This window comes from Microtus oregoni, unplaced genomic scaffold, assembly GCF_018167655.1.
Source record: "Microtus oregoni isolate MIOR12 unplaced genomic scaffold, Mior012 000007F_ref0000211, whole genome shotgun sequence".
Taxonomy (NCBI): domain Eukaryota; kingdom Metazoa; phylum Chordata; class Mammalia; order Rodentia; family Cricetidae; genus Microtus; species Microtus oregoni.
The window spans coordinates 54,450,918-54,476,215 of record NW_024543066.1 but is presented as its reverse complement, the minus strand read 5'-3'; the positions used below and the strand labels follow the sequence as shown (position 1 = coordinate 54,476,215).

The 25,298-nt window shown below is 38.3% G+C and overlaps 1 protein-coding gene across 27 annotated transcripts in view; it reads left to right on the top strand.

Annotated features, from left to right (window-relative positions):
* Positions 1–25,298, top strand: part of Ubap2l (ubiquitin associated protein 2 like) — a 58,348-nt gene that overhangs the window by 17,383 nt on the left and 15,667 nt on the right. For 15 of the 27 annotated variants that reach the window (XM_041655566.1, XM_041655565.1, XM_041655564.1 and 12 more), the window contains exons 7-18: positions 348–393; positions 848–960; positions 6,975–7,027; positions 8,832–8,917; positions 11,592–11,763; positions 17,259–17,457; positions 19,270–19,547; positions 19,721–19,893; positions 21,453–21,642; positions 22,265–22,319; positions 23,807–23,981; positions 24,388–24,460. In XM_041655566.1, the coding sequence (XP_041511500.1) occupies positions 348–393; positions 848–960; positions 6,975–7,027; positions 8,832–8,917; positions 11,592–11,763; positions 17,259–17,457; positions 19,270–19,547; positions 19,721–19,893; positions 21,453–21,642; positions 22,265–22,319; positions 23,807–23,981; positions 24,388–24,460 (1,613 nt within the window). Of the gene's footprint in view, positions 1–347; positions 394–847; positions 961–4,107; positions 4,168–6,974; positions 7,028–8,831; positions 8,918–11,591; positions 11,764–17,258; positions 17,458–19,269; positions 19,548–19,720; positions 19,894–21,452; positions 21,643–22,264; positions 22,320–23,806; positions 23,982–24,387; positions 24,461–25,298 lie in introns of all 27 variants that reach the window. The other 12 variants (XM_041655555.1, XM_041655548.1, XM_041655552.1 and 9 more) reach the window with 1 other exon arrangement.

The following is a 25,298-nucleotide window of genomic DNA, read 5'->3' as shown; positions in this document are numbered from 1 at the left end:
CATTGGTCTTTTTTTTTTTTTTTTGAGACAGGTTTTTATTGGCCTAGAGCTCACTAGTAGTCTGTTTGACTGGTCAGTGAATCCCAGGGATCCATCAGATTGAGGTTCTTATGCGTGGATGTCAAACACTTTGTTAGGTCTCCCTAGCCTAAGACTCAGCAGTCAAAGACTTTTAAGCAGCAAATAAACAGCTGTTGACAGTAATAATTGTCCCGGGTTAAATTAACTGGTGTGTTCCATAGGACTGAATGAAAGAAAATTTGGTAGCAATCACTTGCTATTTTTGTTTCTGGGCTAAGGTTAGGTGTTCAGTGTCAACTTTTAAAATATGCCTATTTTTTCTGCAGGTAGCTCTGGTAGGAGAGGGGGAAGGTTTTCTGCTCAAGGAATGGGGTAAGTTTCATTGATTTCTAATTTTTCACCCTAAGAATCTTAGCCAAAATGAGATCAGAATGTTTGTAGACTTGCTTTTTGAAGAGAGCTCTGCTTTCTTACTAACCTGAGCTGGCTTTAAGCGCACAGTCCTCTTTGCCTCAGCCTCCAAAATGGTGGTATTATAGAGGTGTACTATGATACCTGGTTGATTTGTAGATGAATAAAAAAGTGTAGATTTGTGCTCTTTTCTCAGATTCAGGCATTTACCATCTGAGTCACTTGTGTATAGCTTAGCTTTGTTATTTTGCATTGGCTGATAAGAAAAACAAGCATGTGAGATTATAGAAGGGGCAGTGAGTAACTCATCTCCCTTAGGAAGGAAATAGTTTTATTCTGATTGTTTTATTTGAGTTAACATTTGTTGAATCTGCTAATGCAGTTAGAAATTCAAAAGCTTTTTTTTTTCCCCCAGAACCTTTAACCCAGCTGATTACGCAGAGCCAACCAATACTGATGATAACTATGGCAATAGTAGTGGCAATACGTGGAACAACACTGGCCACTTTGAACCAGATGATGGAACAAGTGAGTGACTTTTCTGTCTTTGGGATTTTTTGGCATGGTGCTGTGGATTCAAAAATCAGGGGCTGTGCATAATAGGTAAATGTACTCAGTCCTGGAAATAACTTTGTTTGAATCATTTCTGTTATCTTATTTTAAGGTTATACTTAGATTTAAAGGCAGAGAGCACCCAGACAGTGGTGGTACACACCCCTTTAATTCCAGCACTCTAGAGGCAGTAGCAGGTAGATCTCTTGAGTTTAAGGCCAGCCTGGTCCACATAACGATTACCAGCACAGCCAGGGATGAACAGAGAAACCGTGTCTCAAAAAGCAAAATAGAAAAAAGACCAAAAAACTCAAAGTGTAATTTTTTTTTTAAATATGTATTTATTTATTATGGATACAATATTCTCTTTGCATATATGCCTACAGGCTAGAAGATGGTTGTGAGCCACCATGTGGTTGCTGGGAATCGAACTCAGGTCCTTTGGAAGAGCACACAATGCTCTTAACCGCTGAGCCATCTCTCCAACCCCTCAAAGTGTAATTTTTAAGACCTGAAATAGAGATGATGATATAGGGATGAAGAGTTATATAAATGTTAATGTGTATATTTTTGCTTAGCCATGGTTTTGTTAACATATCTTGATCACTGTTTTATGAAGTAGCCTGCATGGTGTTGTGCTTCCTCTTCCCCTTTATTATTGTTTTGTTTTTAACATACTTGCAAGCTGGCCTGGAACTCATTTTTTTGATTTCGCTTCCTAAGTGCTGGCATGATAGAGGTGTGTCAATCAATACACCTGACCTGATATCAGTCCTCGCTTAAGAAAATTTTGTGCGTTTTGTTATTGACAAGACTAGATCTCCTGCTATAAACTGTGTAACTGAGGATGCTTTGAATGAACTCCTGGTCTTCCTGCCTCCACCTGTCTAGGAATTATATATAGGTGCATACACTATAACTGGCTTTAAAAGAGACTTTATCATCACCATCTTAATGATAAAGCTTAAGACTGAAAAAGAGATTATGAATTTACTTGTATTTGAATTCAGAACTATTTGACTCTAAAACCTTATATTCTTTGCATTATTTCATATGGCTACTTCTATCTCTGAATGTATTTCCTTTAGTGTTCTTTATTAGAGTAGTTTCATCTTTTGTGTATAATTAAACCAATTAAGTTACTTATTGTCAAGATCAACAGGACTCAGAATCAAAGTCAACACTATTGATTTGTTTTCTGATAATAAAATAGAAATATTTCCTTATTTCCCCTAAGGTTTTATTTATTTGTTTTTTGTTTTTTGAGACAGGTTCTCCATGTAGCCTTGGCTGTCCTGGCACTCACCCTGTAGACTAGTCTCGTCTCACAGAGATCTGCCTGTCTCTGCCTTCTTAGTGCTAGGATTAAAAGTGTGTACCACAATATCCAGTTTGGAATGTCCTTTTTTTAAAAAAAAAAATTTAATTTTTTATGTATCTTAGTATCATATCAAGAAGAGTACTTCTAGTTTTCCATTAAGTGGTCACTTGTTAGAGTATTTATAGGATTTGAATAAAACCACATTTTTCTGGCTGACTTTTGTACCTCATCTAGGTATAATGTAAATGTTTAATGATATGTTTAGGCTTATGGGATACACCAAGTTATGTTCAATGGCAAAAGACAATGTGTTGTTTAATGAGAGCAGCTCCAGAATCTTTAAGAATGTCTTAGCTTTTGTTTTGTTTGATATCTTCATGGTGCTGGGGATTGAACCAGGGGAGTGTGCATGCTCAACAAGAGCATTGTCCTTGGCCTCTAGAGTGCCTTCTTTTTTTTTTAATGTTATCTAACTTTTCCTGTCTGAGCTGACACATGAGAACTTGTTTTTTTTCCTGTTTATAAAAAGGTCCGGCCGTGTGATGGTGGCGCACTCCATTAGTCCTAGCATTTGGGAGGAAGAGGCAGGTAGATCTCTTGAGTCCGAGGCTAGCCTGGTCTACAAATTGAGTTCCAGGATAGCCAGGGCTACGTAGAGAAACCCTGTCTCAAAAAGAAAAAAAAAAGAGGTCTCGGTTTAACAGGGGTCTGAAATTTGTTTGTTGACATGTTACCATTAAAATTTAAAAATTTTACTGTGTGTGTATATGTGTATACACACATACATATATGCATATATATGCATATACATATATAAATGTTTTGAGTGTTTTGTTTGTATGTATGTCTGTATACAGTATGTGTTTTTTGCCTGTAGAGTCCAGAAAATGGTGTTAGTTAGATCTCTTAGAACTGGAGATTGGATAGTTATTTACTGCTATGTGGGTGCTGGAAATTGAAACTTGTTCCTCTGGAAGAGGCCAATGTTCTTAGTCGTGGAGGCATTTTCCAGACTTTTAAAAAGTTTTAATATTTACCATGGGTGAAGGCAAAGTTGAGGTACTGAAAAATTGTGGTCATCTTATTAGGTTTTCCTATCAATTGGCTATAAAATGATGTTTTCACTTAATACATTGTATAGACTTTAGAATTGTTCTTTATTCATTTATTAGTTTTGTAGAGGCACTGGTAGCTGTCTCAATAGAATAAAACATTACTTGTTTTTAGTTATAGTGTATTCTTGAATATTTAGCTTTTTAATCTTGGGAAGAAGAGATGGTGGAAATGAAGTGACTGTCTTTTAGTTTAGAATAGAAAACTTAAAGAGGGGTGTGTGTGTGAGTGTGTGTGTGTGTGTGTGTGTGTGTGTGTATCAGGGACTGGGGTGAGGAAGAAATGATTCCCAGTCATTATTCATAGCTATCTTTAACTAAGAATCTGGTTAGTAAACAAGGACTGTTGTAATGATTAGAAAAGATCAGATTTTTGAAGTCTGAAGTCATAAATCAATTATGTGTGGCTAGAATGTAATGAGCGGTGATGCCACTGTCATCTTGGTGCAAAGAACTGGTGGTAGCTTCATAAGCTCCTTTTGTCAACTTCATGATGTGACATACCTTTATGCATGATCTCTTTTATGTTTTCATAGAACAAACTTCAAATTCCCTTTTTAATTTAAGAAATAATTCAAATCTACCCATAAAATATCCACAGGTACAGGTATTATGTATTAGGGGCAGATGTTCTCATTCACAAGCAAAATTTCACTGGTTGTTTTTCTTTTCTTTTCTTTTTTGTTTCAGGACTTGATTTCATTGGGGTTGAGGGGTCAAATTATCCCCGAAAATTTGAGACTGCTCCTGGTATGATACATCCAGGCGCCTAATTGCCCCGGATATTTTTATAGATTTTTATGAACTGAAATATCTGTGGATATGTCATTTTTCTGTCTTTCTGCTTTTTTTCTTTCTGCCTTTTTCTTTCATTTTCTGTGCCCACTTTTCCCTCCCCAAAATATATTTGTTTTGTAAATGTTTGGCATTTACATTGCCCGAGCTTTGTTCTGTGAGAATGCAAACTTGAATCTTTGTAGAACATTTCATCTTGCTGTTCCTGGCTTCCTTATCCATGATTATACTTCCAGTACAAGAAAGCATCAAGCACTAGTTTTTTTTATGTTTCCTATCACATCAATTAACCAGAGTGTAGAAAGAAAATTCTTGCACAAATCACCTAGTTTAGGCAACTTTTTAGTCAGGATTATGTTAAGTGCTAACTCCTTTGGGTTAGCACAGGTGTCAATGAGGAGAAAGAAAAGAACCCCCGAGTCAGAGGATATGATTTGTGATTTGTATTTCTCTGTAGAATATTATTAAGTACTTTGAAATTTTTAGGTTTTTTTTCCCTCCGGTGTCATTTTTTTTTCCTTTTATCCTCCCTTAATAAGGTGGGATTTTACTATGTAGACCAGATTGACCTCAAAACTTGTGTGTATACACATTTTTTTTAATATTTATTTATTTATTATGTATACAACATTCTGCCTCCATGTATGCCCGCACGCTAGAAGAGGGCACCTGATCTCATTACAGATGGTTGTGAGCTACCATGTGGTTGCTGAGAATTGAACTCAGGACCTCTGGAAGAGCAGCCACTGCTCTTAACCATTGAGCCATCTCTCCAGCCCCGTGTATACACATTTTTGTCTGTCTGCATGTGTAAACGTGTGCACAAGAAGCCAGGAGGTCACTGTTGGGTTCTTCTTCATTCTGTCGCTGTCCAGCAAGCTCTAGTAATTTTTTTTTTGCCTCCCTGCTACAGCATTAGTCTCATGCTTGGTTTTGTTTTTGTGATGTTAAGCAAATCATGCGCCCATTGAGCCAAATGCCAACCCTGTACCCAACTTCTATGTGGTTGTTGAGAATTGAACTCAGGTTCTCATGCTTGCATAGAAAGACTTTATCATCTTTCCTTGCCTCATACTGTCCAGTTTTGGATGTTGTTGCGTCGCTGTCTGTGTACTGGGAGGAGGCATACTCAACTATTTGTTAATTATTTCTTATTTTTAGCTTGAAATTTTTTATTTTATTGAGACAGGGTCTTACTGTGCAGCTTGGGCTCGCCTGGAATTTGCTATGTAGAATAGACTGCCCTAGAACTTAAAAAGATTCTCAACCTCCTGACTTGTGATATTAAAGGAATTTGCCATCATGTCCAGCAATTACTTGCTAGTTCTTGTAGAAACTTTCTTTAGATAGGCTTCAAGACTTACTCTATATATTTTGATTTCTAGAGTTTAAAAAAAAAAAGAGTAAGTTCTAGTTTCTGGTACAGATATATTCTTACATTAGTCTTTTAGTAGAAGGGAAGAATCCTATTTTTCAAAAATGTCATATTTTTTTCTCAGATTATATGTGAGACAAAAATTCTGAGGATAAGGAGTGTTAGAGAAAGTATAACGCTCTTGCTTTTCAAACATGAGAACTGGCGTTTGGATCCTCAGCACCCACGTAAAAATCAGGCAGATGTAGAGACCTGCATATAACCCAGAACTTGAGAGGAGGAGGTGGGATCCCCATTGCAAGCTTAAGCTGGACTACCCAACATGCTCAGCTTCTGGTCGAGCTAGAAACCCTGCCTTAATAAAACAAAGTAATAGGGAAAGATACCTGAAATCAGCTTCTAGCTTCCACATTCATCTGAACACCTACCAGCACAAACGTGTTTACACATGTGAACATAGCCACAATGCACGCACACACACCAAAACACAACAAAGGTGCCAGGTAAAGTATACAGAAGTGGGTTGATTGTACATAGAAATTTTCAGTGTACACTTTCAGCTTAAAATAAGTGGAAAATGTACAATGACCTTGGCAGGTCAAATTCTGTAGTCTCTACAAGTAGGATTAGAACAGTAACTGATGTACATGTTTGATTTAATTTTGTCTTGTATCTCCCAAAGAAGCAAGTCTATGTAGAGTTCCCTAGAGTTATCTGGTTTAAACCAGTAATATGGCTTAAGAACTTGACTTGTGATGATTGAGCTGTTGTTGTTCATTTCTAGTAGCAGATAGGTCTTTTTGTGTGCTTATGTTCAGCTTTCAAACCTACTCATTCCCCTTTCACTACACGTATGTCAACCTTTTATAGTTCTCTACCATTGGTATTATTTCTCTTCAGTTTACCTTGGTTTTTGTTGTTATTTGTTTGTTTTATACAAAATAAATAGATGTAGCTTGCATGTTCTGCTTTGGATTAGTTGCAACCATCTCATTAAATGGCCACTAAGACAAAGCTGAGGTCCTTAAAGATACTGCATGGCATGCTGAATCTTGTGGGATGGAGGTAGGAAAGGGTCTTAGATGTGTGTATGTATGTATGTGTATTTATAGTATGTTCTTTTATCTGTTTCTTCAACTCCTGTTGCAGCTCTGTAACCCAACTGAAAGTGGCTATGAAATAATCATCATAATCTTATTAAAGCCCTTTTTACTTTGGTGTTTCTATGTAGTCTTTCCCTACTTCTGAAGTCAACAAATTCTTTCTGATTACTAAATTCTAATCATGCTATTGCTTGTCAAAATGTTAATGTAATAGTGTTGTCTGAACATGTTTTATAATGACACTTAAATTTATTTTGTCTTTTTTTTTTTTTTTTAATTCCTAGGTGCATGGAGAACTGCAACAGAAGAGTGGGGAACTGAAGATTGGAATGAAGATGTAGGTATTCCTGGTCTGTGCCTTTCCTAATATGTTCTATCCCTAAGTCATGTTTAGGGATAGAAAATGGATGTGATTCTACTTTGTAAAATGCACTTCTAAGATTCTGACCTAAAACTTTTACATCCAAAATAGTGTTCTGAGCCAGAACATTTCACATATGTTATATGAAGGAGACTGGGCATGGACAGGACTCTGGAACCACACTATGGAAAGGGCAAGTTCAGGTGTGTAAGTCCAATACCTGATTCTCAGATTGACCCAGGAAGATAGAGTGGTTGGGTAGGGTACCAACAATGGAATTAGGACTGGGAACAAGCTAAGTCGTAGGATGCTTGACTAGTATGTGTGAAATCTTGCATTCAAATCCCATCACTGCAAAAAATTGTTTTTAGTTAGGCAGATAGTAGGGGTAGTACATTGAGTAACAGCTGCTGATGGCATACAACCTACTTGAAGTTGTATTATTTGTTATTAAGTCCTATAATGAATTGGCAACAAATAGAGATTTATGTTATCTAAGCCTCAAGTCTGTTCATTGACCATGAGACTCTAATTCTGCGATTGAAATGACTATCCAGTTAACTTTTTGCCAGCTTGACTCAACTTGGAAAACTTGCAGATGATTGGTTTGTAAAGAATTTTCATTAGTGTTACCTAAGTAAACAAATTTTATGTTTTCTGGTCACAGTCAAACTTTTACTTGGAAATTGTTTTCAGTGATTATGGATAAACTTATTTTAATATTTTAAATCTGCTTCCCTTTATATTGGTAGGTAAGGTAGCTTTGTCAGATTATTTTGATTGTCAGTCTTAGGTTCCTAAAAATTCCAGTGTTAACAGCATCAAAGGTTAATGATTTTTCTTTTTTGTTTTTATTTTTGTTTTTTCAAGTCAAGGTTTCTCTGTGCAGCCATGGCTGGCCTTGAACTCAGAGACTCAGAAATCCACCTACTTCTGCCTCCCAAGTGCTTGGATTAAAGGCGTGTGCCACCACTGCTTGGATGGATGGATAAATATATATAATTTTTTTTTGTTATTTTTTTTAAGGCAGACCTTCACTGTAAACCAGGCTCTCCCAGAACTCACAGAGATCTACCTGTCTTTATAGCTGTGCTAATATGTTCTGTGAATATGAACAAGTTCTATTTTCTAAAATTTGGTTATGTTAGTAAGAGTTATATTTGGGAAACAGTGGGTTTTCTGTTTATTAGAGATTTAAAATCAGGAATCCAAATAAACCTAAGTCAACTCTTAGGAGGAAGAGTTAGCCCCTGTAATTGATTACCTAGTTATAGTCCTCATAAGTCTAATATAGTCAATGCAAAAGTTGAATATAGTTAAAATTCCTGAAAAGATATTTCTTGACCAACACTTGGACCTGAACTCTTAATAGCCAGCAATTAATCTTATTTCTTTCTTCGTCTTGGTCATGCTTTTCCTTTCAATGAGAGAGAGAAAATGGTGGAAGATAAATGTCCTTTGGGTAGAGGTAGGAATTGGGATTAGTAATGAAAAAAATAAAAAGAAATTTTCTCAATATATTTTACTAGCACAGAGATCCTTCCTGTGAGTTGAGTATGTGTATGATGTGACTATGTCTTAATTGCATTTCTTTATTCTGTTCTTTGCTTGGATAAAGCTGTCAAGTAGACTTGATATCAATTCATTCAGGATTCCTTAGGGTAGATAGTCTTTTCGTACAGTTTTTCCCTTTTTCTTGGTGTTGAATTTACATTACCTGCGGCAAATTTCTGCCTTTAACCTTTCTGACACCAGAAGTAACTGATTACTCTCTTTCCAGCTTTCTGAAACCAAGATCTTTACTGCCTCTAATGTGTCTTCAGTACCTCTGCCTGCGGAGAATGTGACAATCACTGCTGGTCAGAGGCAAGTGTGTAGTAAAATTGAGTATCTTTTTAAAACACATAGGTTCCTTTTGTTGGATTTAAGAGTTTTTAGTGTACTAAATAGAAGTTCATATGCTGTAGCATCAAACTTGGTTCATCCCTAAAATAGTTATTTTATCTTTACATGTGTATGCCACATATGTGGGTGTTTATGGAGGCCAGAAGGGGGTACCAGATCTCCCTTATAGTTGGAGATATAATTGGTTTTGAGCTGTAAGATACAGGTGCAGTGAACTAACTTAGTCCTAAAAAAGCATCAACTGCTTTTACTTAACCACTGAGCCATCTTTATAGCCGCTAACCTAAAATAGTTCTTCAATTACATAGATCAGTCAGTCTTATAACCAGCTTTGAGTATGTAACTTGTTTCAAAGTAAACCAGGGAAAGAAGATTTAAGGAATTTTTTTAATGTAATTTTGAATTTTGCAGCACTATTTAGTAGCTTACAATAATTCTCTTTATCTACTCAGGTCATTAAGACAAGCTCTGTATTTGTGGGTTCTTCATCCATGTAGTCAACTAACCATAGTTTCAAAATACTGAGATGGCTGGGCAGGGTGGTGCACGCCTTTAATCCAGCCCTTGGGAGGCAGAGGCAGGTGGATCTCTGAGTTTGAGGGCAAACTAGTTTACAGAGTGAGTTCCAGGACAACCAGGGCTACACAGAGAAACCTTGTCTCCAGAAAGAAAAAGAGAAATGAAAAAGAGCCATATCTGCAGTGAACATATGTACACTTCATTAGACATTATAAATAATCTAAAGATGACTCAAATTGTTAGAGAGCTGTGTGGTGGTACTTGTCTTTAATTCCAGTGCTTGGGAGGCAGAGGCAGGCAGAGTTCTGAGTTAGAGGCCAGCCTGGTCCACAGAGCTGTCTCCAAAACAGCAACGATAAACAAAAAAGTTTAACCGGACTGGAGAGAGAGATGGCTCATTGGTTAAAAGCTCTTGAGGGCTAGTTCACAACCACCTATACTTCAGTTCCAGGGTTTCTGAAGCACTCTTCTGGCTTCTGTGGGCACTGGGTATGCATATTGTACACAAACATAAAGAGAGAGGGATAAGAGGAATAGAATGTTGGGAATGTCATCAAAAGAAATAATACTGTATTTTTTTCCGTAACCAAATGCATGTTATTCTCAATAGTTGTGCAAATCTGTGATACTTGTTCAGTGTTCAGGAGTTTTAGTTTGTAACTAGCCAGTTTATATAGACCAAAAAGCTTGAGGCCTCTGCCCTTTAAGACTGAACTACCTTTGAACCTCAGTAGTCTACTTGCCAGTTACAAACTCAGGTTCCCATGATCTTCCTCAGGTTTGATAATTCACTGTCTCAGTAAAATGTTTTACTTATTCATTATTTTATTACCATCTCAGAAATAGCCAAATGGAGAAATACTATACAGGGCAGTGAAAGACAGAATGGATGTGTAAGCATGTTTGTGTGTGTGTGTGTGTGTGTGTCTAGTGGTGCAAACAAGCATCTCTTCAGACTTCTAGAAACTCTCTAAATCTATTTTTGAGTTTTTAATAGATGTTTAACTAATTTAAGTAGAATTTGCTATGCCATTGGCCATTGGTATTTTAATTTATAGCTCATTCTCCTCCCTAGGACATGGATAGAACTTGGATAAGCTGAATATTCTGTCTTTCAATTTTAGTTTTCTAGTGGTCACACTTATCCTTACATTATCCTGGGTCACTACTTGAGCATAAACTCAAGTGCTATTGAAAGAAGCTTCTTGGATAGTGTCTTGAGAGTTTTTTCTTTTCTTCTTCTTCTTCTTTTTTTTTTTTTTTGTGGTTTGGGTATTTTTTTGTTTGTTTATGTTTTTTTTTTGTTTTTTTGTTTGTTTTTTTTTTTTGGTTTTTTTTTTCGAGACAGGGTTTCTCTGTGGTTTTGGAGCCTGTCCTGGAACTAGCTCTGTAGACCAGGCTGGCCTCGAACTCACAGAGATCCACCTGCCTCTGCCTCCCGAGTGCTGGGATTAAAGGCGTGCGCCACCACCACCCGGCTTTTTGTTTGTTTTTTTGGGACAGGGTTTCTCTGTAGCTTTGGAGCCTGTCCTGGAACTCTCTGTAAATCAGGCTGGCCTCAAAATGACAGCAATCTGCCTGCCTCTGCCTCCCGAGTACTAGGAGGCAAATGCAGGTATATCTCTTAAGTTTGAGGCCAACCAGAGCTACATCTCTACATTTTTATCTTAAATAAATAAATAAATAAGAAGAAAGTAAAAACAGAACAACAACAAAAATGCAACTGGATATGTATCTTGGCCCATGCTTATAATCTCAACACTTGGGATACTGAGGCAAGAGAGTTGTAAATATGAGGCAAGCCTGACTATATAGTGAGACCCTTTTTCAAAAGGAAAAAAGAAAAACCAAACTCTGAAGATTGCTATTTAATTTAATTAATGCTATCAGTAAATTAAATATTTAACTATTGTTATTGGAAGCACCAGTAGGATTTCCCTGAATGCTGTAGTGGCTCTTATACCTCAGTTATTTTGGTTAACATAACATTAAACTTTCGAGACTCTAGCATCAGAAAATAACCTTCATATTGATGTAACCATGATTCAAGTTAGGTGCAGGAAATGTCAGAATGTTCAGTCATTATTCATAAAGATCCCTTTCTCTCCCAAATTAGAATTGACCTTGCTGTTCTGTTGGGGAAGACACCGTCTTCAATGGAGAATGATTCCTCTAATCTGGATCCATCTCAGGCTCCTTCCTTGGCCCAGCCTCTGGTGTTCAGTAATTCGAAGCAGAATGCCATATCACAGCCTGCTTCAGGAAATACATTTTCTCATCATAGTATGGTAAGTAGGAAATAAACCATCACAGTAACCCCCAAAACACACATCACACAGTCATTCCTTTGTCAAGTACTTATTTTATATTCTCACTGTGTAGGCTGAGGAGAGGTCTGCCTCTCCGGGTTACAAACATGAGCACTATGCCCAGCTGCTTGCCTTATTTTCAATCCTTAGGTCGTATAGTATGTACTTCATTCCCTAAAATGGGAATAAACATTCCAATATTCCAAGCAAAGTTTCTGGGTTTGTTTGGATTTTTGAGGCAGTCTTTCTTAGTAGGCAGGCTGCCCTTATACTCAGCAAAACTCAGTCATGCTTCCAGATTATGGTGAGCTACTGGGTGCTGGGACCACAGGTATATCATGATGCCATAAAAAAGGGTGTTTTATATACAGAAAGGGACTGATAAAAATATAAATAAGCTGGGCAGTGATGGTCACATCTTTAATCCCAGTACTTTGGAGGCATCGCAGTCAGATTACTGTGAGTTCAAGCCCAGCCTGGTCTACAAAGTGAGTTTTAGGGCTACACAGAGAAACCATTTCTTGAGAATCCCCCCCTCACAAAATAAAAGTAGAACAATAACAGAAAAAAAACATTTGTTCTTTTGAAGTAATTTTCCTTATGAGTTAAGTAGACAGAAGAATAGAAAAGTAATTTAACCTGTTCTTTTTCTACAGAAGGGTTCATGCTAAGGAACTTGATTATTGTACTACTCGAAATCACCCTGCTTAGGAGACTTGGTTCCTCTGATTTTTCAGGTTTAAGGACAATTTGCTTTCAGTTGAAAACTTGGGAACTTAGAATAAATTTTGATTTTTGGTGTGATCTATCTGGGTGCATAACATTTTCAAAAGTAGCCAAGGTTTATAGTGGGATAAAGCCTCTTTGTCACCCTTAAAAACAGCTTCATGGATAGAGATGATGTTGGCTAATAGGTGGTCTAGCTCTAGGTGAACATGGCTGAATTGTTTTATGGATTGAGATATATTTATTGAATATTTATAATATTGAACCTTTTCCTCCTATTACTCCCTCAACAGAAAGTGGTGTTAAACCTGTCAACAAGTTTGTGTTCTTTTTGCAGTCCTCACTAAACAGATGAAATTGTAGCAGTTTTCTATTGCTAGAAAATTGCATCATATCTTTACTTGCATACATTTGTAGACCAGACTTCCAAAAACCTAAGGTCTTTCCAGATCTGCCCGTTAGTATATGTATAGTCTCCACTTGGCCTTTAAATGGAAATGAGAGTGTTTGCTTGTCCTATCTTGTTAGACCTTAGGAAAATGAGTAAGGTAATAGATACCAGTAGCTAGCTGTTCATTGTTTTTTGAGACAGCTTCTCTTAATGTAGCTCTGACTGACCTAAAACTTACTGCATATCCCAGGTGACTTCAAACCTGAAACAGTTGATTAGAGGCATGTGCACCATGCCCACCCTAATTTTTGCTTATTTACTGTGGCATGGTCTTTAATGTTTCCGGCTGGCCTCAGACATTGTATATAATATAATAATATTGTTATTATAGTTGTATAGTGGAGGATGATCTCTTACCTCTGCCTCCTGGGGAATGGGATTACAGACCATTACATCCAAAACAGCCTGTTTTATTTATTTATTTATTTATTTATTCATTATGTATACAATATTCTGTCTGTGTGTATGCCTGCAGGCCAGAAGAGGGCACCAGACCTCATTACAGATGGTTGTGAGCCACCATGTGGTTGCTGGGAATTGAACTCAGAACCTTTGGAAGAGCAGGCAATGCTCTTAACCACTGAGCCATCTCTCCAGCGCAAACAGCCTGTTTTATATACTGCTGATGATAATACACAGTGCTTGTGTGTGCTTGGGAAGCATTCTAGCAACTGAGTTAGCCTCCTTATTTTTCATTGAGAATACGTGTTAAAGGATCAATTTTCCTTAAAATTTAATAAATCTTAACTGGGCAATGGTGGCACACCCTTTTAGTCCCAGCATCCAGAAGGCAGAGGCAGGTGATTCTCTGAGGCCAGCCTGCTCTACAGAGTAAGTTCCAGGACAGCCAAGGATACACAGAGAGACCCTGTCTTAAACAAGCAAAAAAATCCACAAAATTTAATAGATTTGTATCATAGGCTTTTGTTTATTTTTTTAATTTGTTTTTCTTAGACATATGTGTGTGCGCACACACACCTGTATATATATATATATATATATGCACATACACGCACACACATACACACAGTCTGGTCCTGAACCTAATTTAAAAATTCCTCCTACTTCTGCTATGAGAGTGCTGTAGTTACAGATGTGAGACGTGCCTGGCATTCCTCTGTGTTTTTGATGCTTTCTATTTGAAGAATGTTTCTGGAGAGTTGAAGTGATGGTTTAGTAGGCAAGAGTGCTTGTTACTCTTCCACAGGAACCAGCGTTCAGTTCCTGGCACTGTAAGCTTCCTGTAATAAGTTCAGTTGTTCTTTCTTAGGTTCTGTGGACTCCCACATCGAAGGTATTCACTTACACATACAAATGTATATAACTAAAATAAAAATAATTATTTTTCAGAAGTTTGATAATAATTAGTTGTGTGAAGCCATCTCTTTTCCACAGTTTCTTACTCTCAAATAGATTTTTGAGGGGTTTTCTACTTTTTTTTTTTTTAAAAAAAGACTGTGCTTATTTGTTGTGTTTGTGAGTTTGCATCTGCACATATACCATTATATCTGTTCAAGCACATGTGGAAGTAAAAGGACAACTTGTGGCATCCATGAGAGTCGTGGAGTCAAACTCAAGTCATCAGTAAACACTTTACCAGGGAGCCATCTCAACAGCACAACTTCTGAGATTTTTGTTTGCAGTCTTGATATAGTGGGAAACAAATATTTTTTCTTGTATTAGTCATACATTTTTGCTTTCACAGAATACCTGACTAAATTAACTTAATGGAGGCTAATTTTATTTTGGCTTGTCATCTCAAAGGGTTCCATCTGTGGTTGGTTGGTTGGCTTTGCTGTGGGGATTGGAGAGAACTGTTAAGAATAAATTGTGTGGGAGCTGTAAAGCTGGCTCAACGGTGAAGAACACTGGCTTGGCTTCTCTTCCAGAGGACCCAGCACCTACATGACAGCTCACTAACTCCAGTTCTCAGAGAGATGACACCCTCACACAGACATAAATGCGGGCAAAACATCAATATACCTGGAATAAAAATAAAGAAAGAGAAACCATGAAGCACTATATCATGCACGCATTGTACACACCCAAAGCAGGCCAAGTTGGTGTGGACTTCGTGTTCGTCTAGTGTAAAATTGGGGATGACCCCTCTTTTGTCTTAGCTAGTTAATAATATTCAAACAAGGTTCCAGTTGGTTAGTTTTGATTGTTGTTTAATGAATATTGATTTTATTTTTAAATATGTTACTAGCGTATATCAACTTACATTGTAGACTTTGACATTTACATATGTATAATTAGTTTTGGTTATATTTGTTCCCTTTCTTTCTCTTGACACCCCCTCTTATTCGCCCTCTTCCATTTTTTATTTGAGCTCTCTATGTAGTTCTGACTGTACTAGAACTCCCTATGTAGACCTGACTGTCCTCAAACTTACTGAGGCTCTCTTACTTCTGATTCCTGCCTCCTGCTGAGATTAAAGGTGTGCCTACCATGCCCAGTTTTTTTTTTTTTTTTTTTTTGGTTTTGTTTTTTTGAGACAGGATCATTTTATTAGCCCTGGCTGTGTTGGTTCTTACTATGTAAACCATGCTGGTTTTGATACGTGCTCTGAGTGATCAGATGGAAGATATGCACCTCCCCACCCTCACCCCTTTGTCTGTTCTTTTTCCTTTTTCAACTTCTTTTTTTAACTCTTCTTCTTTCATGTCTTTTACCATCCCCCATTGCAGGATACTTCTGACTAAAACAGATAGCATATATAAAGTTCTTCATTTTGTCTATTTGTTTTTTCGAGACAAGGTTTCTCTGTGTAGCTTTGGAACCTGTCCTGGGATTGACTCTGTAAGCCAGGCTGTCTACCAACTCACCTCCCAAGTGCTGGTATTAAAGGCGCACACCACCACCACCATCTACTGTACAGTTTTTTTTGTTTTGGTTTTTTGGTTTTTTTTTTTTTTTGGTTTTTTTTTTTTTTGGTTTTTTTCGAGACAGGGTTTCTCTGTGGCTTTGGAGCCTGTCCTGGAACTAGCTCTGTATAGACCAGGCTGGTCTCGAACTCACAGAGATCCACCTGCCTCTGCCTCCCGAGTGCTGGGATTAAAGGCGTGCGCCACCATCGCCCGGCTTACTGTACAGTTCTTTAGAAAAAAAAATTGATAGGCACAGTATATCCATTTAGCGTAACAGTTGTTCTTCCCCTTTTTTCTTTTTTGAATCAAGGTCTCACAGTCCAAGGTAGCCTGAACTTAGCTATACTCAGGTAGTATAGCTGAGGTTGACCTTGGACGGTTTTTTTTTTGTTTGTTTGTTTGTTTTGTATGTTTGTTTTGTTTTTGAGACAGGGTCTCATTGTAAAGACCTGGATAGCCTGAAACTCAAAAAGATCCTCTTGCCTCTGCTTCCCATGTGCTGGGATTAAAGGCAATATATGTCATCATGCCTGAGGACCTTGAACTACTGATCTCCGGGTTCTTAGCTTTCAAGTATTAGTATTCCAAGCATGTGCTTGGTTTATGCAGTGCTGGAGTCCATTTCCAGGGCTTTATGCACTGTTACACCTGGGGCATATACTTCATGTTAATATAATACTCAAGTATTGGTTGATTTGAAAATGTGAAAGTTTGGAATATTCTCCACTTACCCCTGTTTATCCCTACTGGTAGTATGGTGGTAATAGGTTTTAATGGCTCTCATTCATTTTGTGTCTCTATGTATCTCACACTGGCTACAAGCTCATTATTCTCTTAACTCCCAAGTGCTGAAATTTTTTTTTTTTTCTTTCGGATGGGGTACTGCCATGTATTGTGTGTTCCTTCTGCCTCAGGATTTTTTTTGAGTAATTTAATTTTAGACATATACCACCATGCTTGTCCTTAGATTTATTTTGTAACTGATATATGAAGTACATTTTTTAGTGCTTACTGTGTACCGTGTATGCTATATTTAATACAAATGTTCCATCTTCCTACAACTTGATGTGTATTACTTTTATTCCTATTTTAGTTTGTGAGTAATTTCCCCAAAAAGACAAACTCAGAATTTGGATATAGGTGCTGTGACTCTAGAATGTGTGCTCATAATAATAATAATGCAGCATACTTGGTATGGTAGCTCTTAAGGTTTTTTGTTGTGTTGTTGTTTTGTTTGTTTTGGCAGCGTCATACTGTCTTGTACATGGCTGATCTTAAACTCTTCTTTATTAGCTGGGACTATAGGTATTTGCCATCCTCCTTTGCTTAGTAGCATTCTTTATTTGAACTATGGGCTTTTGGTCTGTCTTTGTGTAAGGTGAGCAAGATTACTACTATAAACTTCTAATCTCTTTGTTGATATACAGGTGAGCATGTTGGGGAAAGGATTTGGTGATGTTGGGGAAGCTAAAGGTGGCAGTACAACAGGCTCCCAGTTCTTGGAGCAATTTAAAACTGCACAGGCCCTGGCTCAGCTGGCAGCTCAACATTCTCAATCTGGAAGCAACACCACCTCCTCTTGGGATATGGGCTCAACAACACAATCGCCATCACTGGTGCAATATGGTAAGATGATGAGTGACAAATCTTTTACACATAAATTTGTTGTCTAGAACGTAGCAGGGGGACTGTTTAATACACTCTGGAAAATTACATGGTAATAAAATTTGAGGCTATATATCGAGTTTAGCTTTAGTTCTGTGTTTCTTTATTGACCTGTGATTTTTGAGAGAATTCTCTTTAGATTTTGTGTTTTTGTGATGGCTCTGGCTGGTTTAGAATTTCTTGCATAGACCAGGGTGGCTTCCAATTCACAGAGATCTTTCTCTTTCTGCCTCCTGACTGCTGGGATTAAAGGCTGACTGCACTAGATCCTCTTATCGTGTTCAGGTGGTCTCTTAAGGAACTTGAACCTTGTTTCAGCTGAAAAGCCAGCAAACCCTAAAGATGCTTTTGTGTCTGCTTCCCTAGCACTAGGATCATAGGCGTGTGACACTGTGCCCATCCTATTTACATAACTACTAGGAGTTGAATTCAGGTCCATATACTTGCACAGTACTTTACTGACTGAGACTGCTTACCCAGCCCTAAATTCTTAGATTTATCTTCAGTTTTGAAAGTAATATTTCTTTTGGTCTCATGGCTTTGATTGTCTTAAAATTTTATACTTTAAACTTGGATGATTTGTACGTGTGGCTCTATACACGTCTATAATTAAACAGGCAGAACAATGGTATGTATTGATTTTTTTTTTTTTCCCTGTGTGTTTTTCAAGACAGGGTTTCTCTGTGTAGCCCTGGGTGTCTTCGACTTGATCTGTAGACCAGACTGACCTCAAACTCAGAGCTCTGACTCACGAGTGTTGAGAGTAAAGGCATGTGCCCCCACCGCCTAGCTATTGATTTTATTGGATGTACTTCATTACTGAAATTACTCAGTGATTATCACCTGTAGAAGTAAAATGAGATTCTGTCCTTAAAGTTCCTGATTATATGCAATTTGGGTGGGTTAGTGGGTGGATGGACAGATTTGGGGTGTGTATATGCCACGGTACATGTCTTAGTTTGCTTCTGTTGGTGTGATAAAGACACGACCAAAAGTAAATTTTGAAAGAGAGTTTACTTGGCTTAAATGTCCTCCTGATCATGGGCTATTACTGAGGAAGCCAATGCAGTAACTTGAAAGTTGGAACTAAAACAGAGACCATCTAGGAACACTGCTTACTGACTTGCTCCTCATAGCTTCTTTAGCCTGCTTTCTTACACTACCCTCTCACGTCAGTTATTAAGAAAATGTGGACCAGGTGTGATGCATGCCTTTGATCTCAGACACAGAGGCACGTGGATCTTTTTACGTTCAAGGCTGGGACAGCATGGTCTATACTAGGAGTTTTAGGGCAGTCAGTGCTACAAAGAGACCTAGTCTCAAAAAGACGAAAGAAGCAAAAGAGAGCGCATGAGAGAAAATGCATTGTTTGGAGAGGTGGCTCAGTAACTAAGAACAGTGACTGTTTCAGATGACCTAAATTCAATTCTAGCACCCACATAGTGGCTCACAACAATAGGTAATTGCAGCCCCAGGGTCTCAGAGGAAACCATAGACATGTGCAGACAAAATATCTATACTCATACAATAAGTAAATCCTCCCTTTTTTTTTTGGTTTTTAAGAAAATGCTCTACAGACTTGCCAATAGTCAGTCTGATGGAGATATTTTCTCAACTGAGGTTCTTCCAACATAACTCTAGTTTGTGTCAAGTAGCTAGAATCTTTTTGAACTGAGCCATTTTACTAGCTGGAGTCTTGAAATCTGAAGGCCTTGTTTTTAGTACTAGTATGGAACAGTATCTCTGGCCTCTTATTTGGATTTCTTCTTGCAGATTTGAAGAGTGCAAGTGATTCAACAGTGCACAGCCCTTTTTCAAAACGCCAGGCATTCACCCCATCTTCAACCATGATGGAGGTGTTCCTTCAGGAGAAGCCACCTGCAGTGGCTACCTCGACCGCTGCACCTCCCCCTCCCTCTTCTCCTCTGCCAAGCAAATCCACCTCGGCTCCACAGATGTCTCCGGGGTCTTCAGACAACCAATCCTCCAGCCCTCAGCCGGCTCAACAGAAACTGAAACAACAAAAGAAGAAAACCTCTTTGACATCTAAGGTACTTAAGCTTTTCAGAGATTGTTTTAAGGCAGGGAAGTTATGGGATTTAAGGAAATACAGTCTAAGGGTGTGTTTGGAAATTTAAAATTGAAAGAAATATTTATTCTACAGAAAGATTGTATTAAACAATTACATCACCTTCCTACCCCCCCCCCCCTCCTTTCTTTGTAGATTCCTGCTCTGGCTGTGGAGATGCCTGGCTCAGCAGATATCTCAGGGCTAAATCTGCAGTTTGGGGCATTGCAGTTTGGGTCAGAGCCTGTCCTTTCTGATTATGAGTCCACCCCCACCACGAGCGCCTCTTCAAGCCAGGCTCCCAGTAGCCTGTATACCAGCACGGCCAGGTAGAGGAATCATCACCCAGAAGACCTCTTTTGGTAGCTTAGTTTTGTGCTTATTTCTTCATCTGGAGAGGCCATATCTCTTTGACTGGATAAAAGTAGTCAATCATATCATTTTGTTGTGCGCTTTTAAAGAAATACATTCTTACTATAAGATTATCTAAGACTTCAAACATTTAGCTAAATGCTATTTAGGTACTTCTTGAATGTTCAAGCTCAAGTTTTTTCATGTGTGCATGTGCACTCTTTCATGTGCATGTGTTCTCTTATCTCTCTGACACATTCACTTACTCACTCATACATCCTACCTGGAGGCTAGGGGTCCACATCAGGTGTCTCTCTCACTAACTTACCACTAAATCAGGATCTGTCACTGAACGTAGAGCTCACTAGCCCAAATTGGCTGGCTAGTAAGCTCCAGGAAATTTCATGTCTCCAGTTACCCAGTGTACTGAGAATATATGCTGTCTTCTTCCCAGCTTTTATGTGGGTGCTCAGTATTAGATCAGGCCTTTACTGTTATATGGCTAATGCTGTACTAACTGAGCCATCTCCCTAGATCCTCAGTCTTTGTTGGTTTTGAATCATACAATAGGGCACCTCTAACAGTACCTTGGCATATGCCACACTGAAAAGTACTATGGGACTTTGCCTGCGAAAAGAAAAATAATGAACTCAGGAAGCATTAATTTAAAATTATAAGTAGCCATAAGAGGAAACAAAAAGGACCGTTTCTATCTCCTGGCAGTAATCAAGGAAACCAGTCTTACACACAATCTTAGAGGAATATGAAAGGAACAAACATTTTTTCCTTAATCCTTGGAATTTAAAAACACAACTATCTGACTTTGGTCTAGATCAACTGAGTCATAATTTCACATAATGCATGTGAAATTTTATTTAAATTTTCTCTGGGAGACAGTTGTGGTTCAAAAAGTGGAGAAGGGGAAGTTTTATGATAAAGCAGGTGAATAGTGAAGATCTGCTGTTGGAATAAAAACAATTCAATTGAAAATAAACTTTCAAGAAAGAAGGGCTGGGCATGGTGGTGTGCACATTTAATCCCAGCTCTCAGGAGGCAAGTTCATTTCTGTAAGTTTAAAGCCAACCAGAGGTATCTAGTGATATCCTGCCCCCGAAAGGGGTCTGGAGAATGGTCTAGTGGTTAAGATCACTTGTTAGTCATATATAGACCTGGGTTCAGTTCTCGGCACCCACATGTTGGTTCACAATCATCCATAACCCTACTTCCAAGATTCACATGACACTTGGGCATGCATGTGAGCCAAACACTGATAAACATAAAATATAATAAAATAATGTTTATTTCCCCCTCTGGAAAAAAAATCTACCTGTAATCTTTGATAAGGTTGTCAGGATTCTAAAACTCACAATAGCTTAAAATAAAATTGATCAAAAGATGGAGTGCCTAATTTTAGAAATTAACTTACTTATTACTTCCTTATTAATCTCTCTCTAGTTTTGTTTTAATTCAAATTATTTTATTCCAGTAGTAGTAGATCTCCACCATTTCCTAAGGTTTTTCTTTTCATTTCCCACAGTGAGTCTTCATCAACAGTTTCATCTAACCAGAGTCAGGAGTCTGGCTATCAGAGTGGCCCAATTCAGTCAACAACTTATACCTCCCAAAATAATGCTCAGGGCCCTCTATATGAACAGAGATCCACTCAGACGCGGCGGTATCCCAGCTCCATTTCTTCATCACCCCAAAAGGACCTGACTCAGGCTAAGGTAGTAGCTTAATGATTCCCTGGGCCTTGGTTAGCAAAGTAGTGGGTAAAAGTCCCTTGAATATTACTGTTTCACTTTTCTGGAAATGGTGCTACAAAATCTTGAAGGTGCTGACTGAGATGCTGACAAAAAGCACATTTCTGTGATTGGGAAACTAAAAGTTCCTTTCAGCAAGTGAAGAACCAAAACATTTGTCTTTGCAATAAAGATTTGTTGGTTATAGCAAAAACTGTCTCAAATACCTGTCCTTTTCTCATGGAAGATCTGATTGCTAGGATTCAGGGTGCATATATATTAGTAAATCTACCTTCCTCTGGTGAAAGGGATAGCATATATCAAAGGTGGTGTGGAGTACCTGTCCAGCAGGATAGGTCTTAAGGATTTATTTTAAATTACTGGGCAAGGGGAGTGGTTATGTGCACATGAATGCAGAAGCCAGAGGCAAATGCCTCTGGAGCTGGAGTTCCAGGTGGTTGTTATCTGTCCAGCATGTGTGCTGGGCACTGAGCTCAGGTACTCAGATGAGTTATCTTTCCAGTTTCCCTAATATATGTTTGACCAAAATTAAACTGATAACGTCTCTTTTACAAGTTTGTCTGTTCTTGCTCATTTCTTGCTCCAGAATGGTTTCAGTTCTGTGCAGGCCACGCAGTTGCAGACCACGCAATCTGTTGAAGGTAAGTGTTTTCCAGGCTTTTTTTGTTTTGGTTTCGGTGTTTTTTCTCAATGCTAATGTGGATTTGTTTTGTTTTGATTTTTGGTAAGAGAGGGCCCTGCTGTGTAGACTAAGCTGGCCTCTAATTCACAAGAGATCTACCCTCTTCTCTTAAGTGCTGGGATTAAAACCTTGTGCCACTTGCACCCAGCTTGTGTGTTTTGTTTTCCGTGTACATCTGCACCACGTGTACCTGTTGCCGTTAAGATGCCAGAAGAGAAATTGGATGTTCTAGACCAGATATTGCAGACAGTTGTAAACCATCATGAAAGCCAAGAGAAACCCTTGTTACCCTCTGAGCCATTTCTCTATTCCCTTATTTAATTTATGAAGTCTTGCTTGCTGTAAAACAAACTGGCCTTGAGTACTATAAATGGTGGGATCATAGCTTTCAGTTTCTCTGAGTTTTTTTTTTTTATGCATATGGATTTTTTTTCCTGTATGACTGTTTACCAGCTGCCTGGTGCCTGAAAAGGTCCGAAGAGAGTGTCAGAGCCCCTGGAACTGATTGCAGATGCCATGTGGCTTGTTGGGAATAGTTTGTCTGCAAGAACTGAGTGCTCTTAACCGCTGAACCATCTCTTTAGCCCCATGTCTTTGTTTCTTTTCCTTTTTTTGCTTGCCTTGAACTCAGAGATCCTCGTGCCTCCGCCTCTCAAGGTCTAGGATTAAAGGTGTGCACCACCACCGCCCGATTTAAAATTACTTTTTATGTGCATTTTAGCCTGCATTTATGTCTGTGTAAAGGTGCCAGATCCCCCACAACTGAATGTGGGTGCTGGGAATCAAGCCCAGATCCTCTGGAAGAGTATCCTTTGTTTTTAATTCTTGAACCATCTCTCTAGCCCCTGTCTTTGGGTTTTTGAAACACATTTTCATGCTGTAATCACCATTATCCTTATAATCATGGTGATTCTTCTATGTTAGGTTGCCATGAGCTAGATTATAGACATGATCCACCATACATAGCAAGCTCTTTTTTGTTTTTTTAAATCTAGGATTAAATTTATTTTGAGTGTGTTGTGAGCACAAGTATCCACAGCACTTGTGGATGCCAGATAACTTTCAGGAGTCTTTTTTTTTTTCTTCATTTTCCACTGGGGTCTCGGGAATCAAACTCAGGCCATCAGATGGTTTATGTGGTGCTAAGAATGGTACCCAAGGCCTGATTTATGATTAAGAAAGCACTCTACTACTGAGGTATCTCTCCAGCCCAAAGTTTTTGGTTAACTTTTTTCCTTTCCCCCTTAAAAATGATAAATCCACTAATATTCTTCACTGGGCAAATGAAGTTTGTGTTGTTTATTGCCTGAAATTAAAAAGTTATTCTCAGTGAATAACTCCTTTTTTTTTTTTTAAGTAATTGAGAGCTGTAAAAATTGTAGTTTTTCTTTACTCATAGATAGTGTCCCTGTTTTTTGATTAAGGGAAATCTTTTCTTATTTCTAGGTGCTACAGGCTCTGCAGTGAAATCCGATTCACCTTCCACTTCTAGTATACCCTCTCTCAGTGAAACAGTACCTGCAGCTTCCTTACTGACGACAGCCAATCAACATTCATCCTCCTTAAGTGGCTTGAGCCACAGTGAGGAGATTCCAAATACTACCACCACACAACACAGCAGGTGATTTGGGGTGAAATTTTCAGTTGGGATCGTGAGTTTCAGTAGCTGAGCTAGCTGTCTTGTTTTATCTTAATCCCTACTTGTCGAGACTATAACAATCCTGCTTTTGTGGGAAGTAAAGACAAAGGAAACGTACTTTCTGCTTTTCCCATCTGCTCTTGCTATGATTGTTCACAACCCTGAAAACTGGCCATTTTACATGTCAATATGGTCTTAATCTTGCTCTTGTATTCTGCTTTGTGTGTGTGTGTAAGAGAGAGAGGGGGGGAGAAACTGGCTATTGAACATGTCAATATGGTCTCAGTCTTGCTTCTGTATTCTGCTTTGTGTGTGTGTGTTTCATAACTCAAGCTCCAGGTTGCGTAACCATAGCATTCTGTTAATGCCAACCTTTCTCCCATTATAGTGCGTTATCTACACAGCAGAATACCCTTTCTTCATCAACATCTTCTGGGCGTACTTCGACATCCACTCTTTTAGTAAGTATGATGCTTGAGAGAAATAGAAACTTAGATTTCTAATCATAAGATTGCCCCAAGAGGAAGTTACATAGTTTTTTTGTTTGATTGGTTTTCCCTCTCTCGAGGAAGGGTCTTGCTATGTAGCCCTATGTGACCTCAAATTCATGGGTAGTTCCCCTTGCCTAGTGTTGGGATTACAGGGTTGCGTTTAGCACACCTGGCTCACTAAGTAGGGAATTCTAGGAATTTTCTTCAGAACTTAACTGAGGTTGTAGGAAAAGTAGTAAAAGGATATTGAGAAGTCAAAAGAATCCAGACGTTTTGCATTAATGAAACATAATTAATGAAACATAATGAAGTCTCAGGTTTTTTGTTTTTTTTTTTTCCACTGAAAATAGGCCGGGGCTTTGTGTTCTCTAATAAGTGTAGAAGAACATACACCTTTTTTAAAAATGGAAGTATACTCACAGCCAGTGGTGGCACACACCTTTAATTCCAGCACTTGGGAGGTAGAGGCAGGTGGGTCTTTGTGTTGAAGGATATCCTGGTCTGCAGAGAGTTTCAAGACAGGCAGGGCAGTTTGGAGGTGTAGCTCAGTGATAAATTACATCATTGGCTTACAGAAGGCCCTGTGTTAGATTTCTAGAACTATAAAAGCGTGGGGGAGAAAAAAAGCTAGCAACATAACAACACAAAAAATCATCTATTTTAATTGGTAGAATGATTCTTAGCCTGGGAAATGCTGAATATAAGAATCAAAGTGTGGAAAAGAAGCAGGACATCGTTATCAAAGTGTATTCAGATGAGACCTCATGGTCAAGGAATTACTTTATGGTTATAACTTCTTTTGTGTGGA